The 6,241-nt window shown below is 64.5% G+C and overlaps 1 protein-coding gene across 1 annotated transcript; it reads right to left on the minus strand.

Moving 5' to 3' along the window:
- Nucleotides 1–2,567: 2,567 nt before the first annotated feature.
- On the minus strand, nucleotides 2,568–6,089 carry TMEM250 (transmembrane protein 250). The gene is made up of 3 exons (XM_024762779.1): nucleotides 5,125–6,089; nucleotides 4,220–4,802; nucleotides 2,568–2,922 (listed from the first exon to the last, which is right to left on the minus strand). The coding sequence occupies exon 2, from the start codon at nucleotides 4,741–4,743 to the stop codon at nucleotides 4,300–4,302; it is 444 nt and encodes a 147-aa protein (XP_024618547.1). The 5' UTR covers nucleotides 4,744–4,802; nucleotides 5,125–6,089; the 3' UTR covers nucleotides 2,568–2,922; nucleotides 4,220–4,299.
- Between the last annotated feature and the right edge of the window lie 152 nt (nucleotides 6,090–6,241).

The following is a 6,241-nucleotide window of genomic DNA, read 5'->3' on the forward strand; positions in this document are numbered from 1 at the left end:
GGGAGCCACAGCAGCCCTGCCTGAGGCCCCGAGTGACACAGCTGCCAGCCTGCCTGGGCATGTTGCCCGGCGGCAGCTGGGGGAGGGGCGGGCCCACGAGCACTGAATCAGCTGCTCCCGCGTGGCCCTGTCCCCTCCAGGGCAAAAGGATGCTGGTGAGGCGGGGGGGAGGGGATGGGGGGATGGGCCCTCCATCTTTGGGGAGCTGTCAGGCTGCCGGGGATTTTCTGGAAAGCCGCCCCTGCAGGAGCCAGGCCTCCTGGGGGATGAGAGGAAGGACCTTCCCGGAAGAGGGCCTTTTCCAAACAACACCAAAAAGGGAGAAGGGAGAGGACCGGCCTGTGCCGAGGGAAGGAAGCGCTGAGTCAGCACCAAGCCCTGCCATCCTCCCTCATCCAATCAGGCGCTGGCGCAGACAGGGACCTCTCAAGGTCAGGGAACATCAGTGTCCGCAGGCGGGTCCCAGCGGACGGCCCTTCCTCCGCAGCGGCCCTGGGGGGTCAAGCTCTGGTCCGGAGGTGGGCTGCGCCCGCCCTGGCCGCCCTCGGCACGGGGTGCTGCGTCCCTCCCGCTGGGCCGTGCTCCCAGGCAGGCGGGGAGGTGGCACCACCTGGGGGTCCGGCTACCATCCCCTCCCGGGGCTGCCAGCAGCAGCTACAGGGACGAAGAGGGTGTCCTCGAGGGTACCCCGTCCACCCCTGCCCGGGGCCTGAGCGGCACCTGGACTTTCTCAGAGAACCGTGGCTTCTAGAAATTCCTTCTTGCCATTGCCTCCCTCCCACTGTTGGCTCACCTCCCTCCGGCAGCCCCTCCCACCCTCCGGGCCGGGGTCCCTCAGCACGGGGAGGGCCGGCCCCACGGCGGGGCCACCAAGAGGCCCCCACACCCGGTGCAAAGGAGGCCACCACGAGGCCCTGTTCTTTGTTGAAGGGAAGCCCCTCTCCCCTCCTCCCCGCCCCCACCCCCCCGCTGCCGGCTTCTGCCCCAGCCTTGACCTCCTGCTGCCCGGGATGGCCGCCCCCAGATCTGACCGTCCTCTCCCCAGGCCGCCAGGCTCCCAGTGCCCCCTCCGACTCTCCCAGGCCTCGCCCCGCCCCCAGCTCTCGCTGGGGAACTGCTCGTCCCCTCCCCCGGCCAGCTCCCTTCTCTGTGGTCACACTGCCTGCCCGCCCCCCCCCCCCGTCCCCGACTCCCAAAATCAAGGCCCGGTGTCACCACCACCGTCCAGGTGCTGTCTCCCCCCCAGCAGCGGCGCTGCTGCCGGGGTCCCCGGGCTGCGGTGCCCCGAGAGCCCAGGAGACCCCTCTCTGGACGGTGCCCGAACTGATAACTAGGGCACAGTCTGGGCAGAATGAGGCTTTGCCAGCAAAGCCCGCACAGCCCCTGCCTCCCTGCGGTGGCCGGCTCAGCGTGTGCTCTTTGAAAATGGTGACTGTCCCCCCAGGGGGACATCGGGTTCGCTCAGCCCCGAGGACGGGCTGGTGGCTCCCACACCAGACAGTGCAGACAGCATCCCCACCACACACGAGTCCTGCTGGACAGCGCCGGTCTAGAGACCCACTGAAGAAAACCCTCCAACTTGCGCAAAACAAGGGGAGGCCAGGCCAGGAGGCCTGTGGACGCTGCAGAAGGTGGGCAAACCCGAGGCTCCAGCGCGGCGAGAGGACAAATCTGGGACAGTACTGCCCACTGCCAGCCGCTCCCAGTGAAGCCAGCACGCCCGAGAGTGGTCTCCGGGCCGGGAAGCCGCATCCCCACCCCATCCTCGGCCAGGCTTTGTGCAGCAAACTGCCCCTCCCGAGGGTCCTCTGCTACCGCTCGGGGGGCCGAGGCTTTTGTGAGGATTTTACCAACTCTGCCACCACAGGCTAAACCCCAAAAGGACTTGGATTGTTTTTTTCTGAAACGTCAAGTTCCACAAAATTCCAGAGATAGCAGCTAGGCCGCTCTGTCATGGACCCCCAGCTCTTCCGGGGCCACATTTTCTGGCCACACTGGCTGCGTGGGAGGGCATCACCCTCATCGTCACGGGGGAAGAAGTCTTTGCAAGGGAGAGACGTGAGCGTCCCCTGCACAGAAGCCAGGGAAGCCTTTACACAATAGAGACACTAACTAATAACCTGTCGCTCGTTTTTCCAATTGCTTTTTGGTTAAACAAGGATTCCTAACCTTGGTTTCCTTCCAGTTTTTCTCCTGTGGGTAAGCGTCTTCCCATCCGGCTGCCGTCCTGGCACTTGAGGGCGTCATCTGTCAGATAAGGACGATACACACTTGCCTGTTGGTTGAACTCAGCCCTCCTGGACCTCACCAGGCCCCCCGCTTGGCCAGCGCTGACAAATTCTCGCTGCCACCCCAGCCAAATCCCCAGGACAGGCTCCAGCGGTGGGGCCCCTGGACTCATGGCAGGGTGGCCCTACAGCCCATCACACTCCTTCTCCAGCATGGCAGACGCTTGCTTTGCAAGGTTCGGATCTGACTCGTGAAGAACGGCATCTGTGGCATTTTGGGCTGGTTATATCCTTTAAAAAAGGTATAAACGTTTTGAGCTTTAAACAGTCACGCTGTCAACATGTTAAAAAAATAAGTTTAATGCAGGTGGCTCACTTCATAAAGAATTTCACAGGCACTCAAGACACCAAGCAGCTTTGTGTCCACACCACCGTGACCCCCCTGCTGCCCCAGCCCCGTGGACACGTGCCCACCTCAGAGGGGGCCTCAGAGTAACGTGAGTCAACTAACACAAAACAAAGCTTGTAGGAAACAGCATGATTTGGTGCAAAACGTCCTCTGCAGGCCGAGAAGTGGGGTCCGTGTGGGTCGGCTCCTCGCCTGCCGTCCAGGCAACCGGGAGAGACTCACCCCCGATTCCCTCGGAGGAGCCGTCCACTGACCTCGAGTGGACAATCGTCCGACAGAAGCTGCCTACAAATTAAAGAGCACAGTTTACAGCCAAGAGTTTTTTGCCTCCTTTACCTGATTTGGCTTTTTTTTCCAGTGGCACACAACTGCCCCGACAGCTCCCCCTGGCCACTGGGAGACCCGGCCAGGCAGGGTTGAAGGGGCTACCGCCCGTGCCTGCGGGTGTGGGGACAACTTGGGGTGAAGTAGCAACGGCCTCCCTGTCACCCTCAATATGGGGCCCTATGTCCCGCCTCTGGCTGTTGTCCCAGCTGAATTATTCAGTGCCCCTCGCCTGCCCACAAGGTCTGCGGCTACCCTGTCCCCATCTGATGGAGGCCACGGTGAGGGGTCTGGGCAAAATGCTGGCCCTCTGGTATGTTCTCTCTGCAACCGGAAGCCCCCCTGGATCACTGGTTCTTTCCTGGCCCACATTCATTTTTGCTTTGTACTCCCAGCTGCTCTAACAACCGCCGAGGCAGGGACAAAGGGGCCGCTGAGCCCCTCACTCGGAGGTCCAGCCCTGGTGCAACCCTGATTCCAAGAGGTGTTTCTTCCAACAGACACGTCTCGAACCTGGACGTTCCCTGAGGGGAAGAGACGGAAAGCCCCGAGGCCAGAAAGACACTGAGTTGCCTCCCCAGAAATCCACACTTGAAGAGTGGTGCCCTGGACCCGGCACTCCCCTGGGCTGGCCCCTGATCTAGGCACTGACAGGCAAACCAAGGTGCCACTGAAGCCCGGCCTGGGACTCAGGACCCCCACGCCTCGCAGGGTAACAAATGGAGGAGTGTCCGTGGGCTGAGCGAGGACTCGGTGGCCCAGGGCGGAGTGAAGAGCTTGGCGGCAGTGTGGTGCACCAGCTGCTGGAGCCTGACGCTTCCCCAAGGCTAGGGCGGGGGGCCGGGCGTGCACAGGAGGGGGCTGTGCGGCCAGGAGGATCTCCCCTCCAGATCTGCACCTGGGTAGCACACCCCTCCCGGGGACCTCCAACACCACTGGTGACACCATTGCCCTGGAGAGGAGACAGGGACACAGGCTCTCCAAGTACAGACTGGACCCATACCCGTCCCCCCCCCCGCGCCCCCGCCCCGGGAATAGCTTGGAAAGTGCAGGCTGGAACCACAAGCAGGTGGTGCAGGGGACACCGCACCGCAACCACACACAGAAAGAAAGGGTCCGAGCAAAGGCCAGCAGGAGGGAGGGCGCCAGTGTCCCCTTCACAGAAGTCTCAGCCCTTTCCTGAGCCAGAGACGCAGGCGCCGGGGGTGGGGGGTGGGGGTTATGCCTCTGACACAGGGCAGAAAGGGCCCCGACCTACCGCGTCGAGAAAAGCGCCCACTGCAGGTGCATCTATGGCCAGGTCACCAGAAACCGTCCCCGGAAGAGCCCGCGGCATCCTCACATGTCCACGAAGACCATGAAGCACCAGCCCAGGCCCCCGACCAGCAGCATGGTCACGTGGATGCCGTAGACCAGCAGCTCGTTGAGGAGGCGGAAGTCCACGCGCCGACGGCCCAGCAGCAGCAGCAGCGCCGACAGCTTGAGCTGGAAGCGCAGCAGGACGCGCACGCCCAGGTACTGCAGGCAGAAGAGGGCGGCCAGCGCGCCCCACAGCGCGGCCGTGAAGAGGCTGCAGCTGAAGTAGAGCAGGAAGCGGATGAAGCCGTAGAGCCAGCGTGCCCGGACGTACACGTCGAAGTTATTGTACTTGGTGCGGGCTGGGCGGGAGGCACGCGCCGGGCCGCAGGCGGCGTGCAGGCAGGTGGTGTGCGGGCCCTGGAAGGAGCGCACCCGCCGGGGGATGGGCATGACCGGCATTGGGCCCCGGGCGGCAGTCAGCATAGGCGTCGCGGGTGCCTGGGCCTGGGAGGCCGAGGCTGAGTCCCGGGGGAGGCGTGGGCCTGCAGGGAGAGCGACACGGAGAGGAGCCAGGTCAGCCGGGACATCAGCCAGCGCGGGGCCGCAGGGAGCCCGAGTCTGGGACTTGGGATCCGCTCACATCCCCCGGGGTTACTCTTTTCATAATTGCTACCGAGGACACTCCAAAGGGAGCCCCAATCACGTGGGAACCACAATTCCACCAGCGACAGCGGGAAGAAGGGTCGGGACAGTGGCCTCAGGCCCCCTGGCAGTCAATGCCAAGACCCACGAGGAAGGGCCGACAGAAACCCTGGCTAACCTCCCCCTCCCCCAGGCTCGGCGAGTCCCCTTCACTGGACTCACCGTCCGGCTTTGATCTGGGATGCCCATGCCTGCCTGCGCTTCTGTGGCTGCTTTATCCAGGGCGAATAAGTCCCCGAGTGGCAGCCACACAACAGGACAGGAGGAGGGAGAGGGTGTCCACAGGGCAGACGGGGGCCGTTCTCTTCAGCAACTTGACAGGCCAAGTGCTGGGGACCAGGCAGCCGGCACCGGGCTCTGGGCTCCCCTGCGGGGCCTGAACCCTCGTGCTGTCGTTCACCAGGAGTGACCTTGGCCAGGTCACCTCACCCCCTGAGACCGTCCCTGCTCTGCACAACGGGGATGTCGAGCGCTGGGCTCGCAGGGGTGCTGTGGTTATAGGCAAATGGAACGTTTCCGGGCAAGTGTTGCCCGTGCCTGGCGGAGAGGATGACGGCCCAGGGCCAGTGGTGTTATCGCAGGGCACGGGCCCTGTGGCTTGGGCCACCACAGGAGAGGGGAAACGGCAAATGGCTCTCTAGTTTTGCCTGGCAAGTGCCATTTATAGCTCGCCTGAATCGTGCCTGGAAACACAGAACTGGGAGTTCGGGACGTGTGAAATCGGAGCAGCAAAGTTGGTTACAGGCTCTGGGGAGGCACTGCCGAGGGCATCTGCGTCCCATCGCATGGCTTGTAGCCTGAGGGCCTGCAGGGGGATTTCTGCTAGCTCCCTCTCCGGCCGCCCACGTGGTGCTCTGGCCGGAGGCGGAGGAGGGGGAGGCCGGGCGCGTCCACCCTCCCCTGCCCACAGGCCCAGCCCTTCCCACAGGCTTCGGTCTGAACGTGGTCTGACAGCAGCTAATGGCACTCAGATGTCCGTGCTCCCTTCACGCGGCGGAGTCGCGGCCTCGGGCGGGCCGCTCGCCATCCTCCCATCGCCACCTGGCCGCGGGCAACGCACGTGCGCCACGGGCTTCCAGGTCGGGGCCGGGGCGTCCGCGCGGCACCCACGCGCTCGCTTCTGGGGGGGTGCCACTTCACGCGGCGGAGTCGCGGCCTCGGGCGGGCCGCTCGCCATCCTCCCATCGCCACCTGGCCGCGGGCAACGCACGTGCGCCACGGGCTTCCAGGTCGGGGCCGGGGCGTCCGCGCGGCACCCACGCGCTCGCTTCTGGGGGGT

The sequence above is a fragment of the Neophocaena asiaeorientalis genome, unplaced genomic scaffold, assembly GCF_003031525.2.
Source record: "Neophocaena asiaeorientalis asiaeorientalis breed wild unplaced genomic scaffold, Neophocaena_asiaeorientalis_V1.1 scaffold78, whole genome shotgun sequence".
NCBI lineage: Eukaryota > Metazoa > Chordata > Mammalia > Artiodactyla > Phocoenidae > Neophocaena > Neophocaena asiaeorientalis.

Excerpts from the sequence above, each read along its gene's own strand:
- TMEM250 (XM_024762779.1), bottom strand. The coding sequence starts at position 4,743 with ATGCTGACTGCCGCCCGGGGCCCAATGCCGGTCATGCCCATCCCCCGG.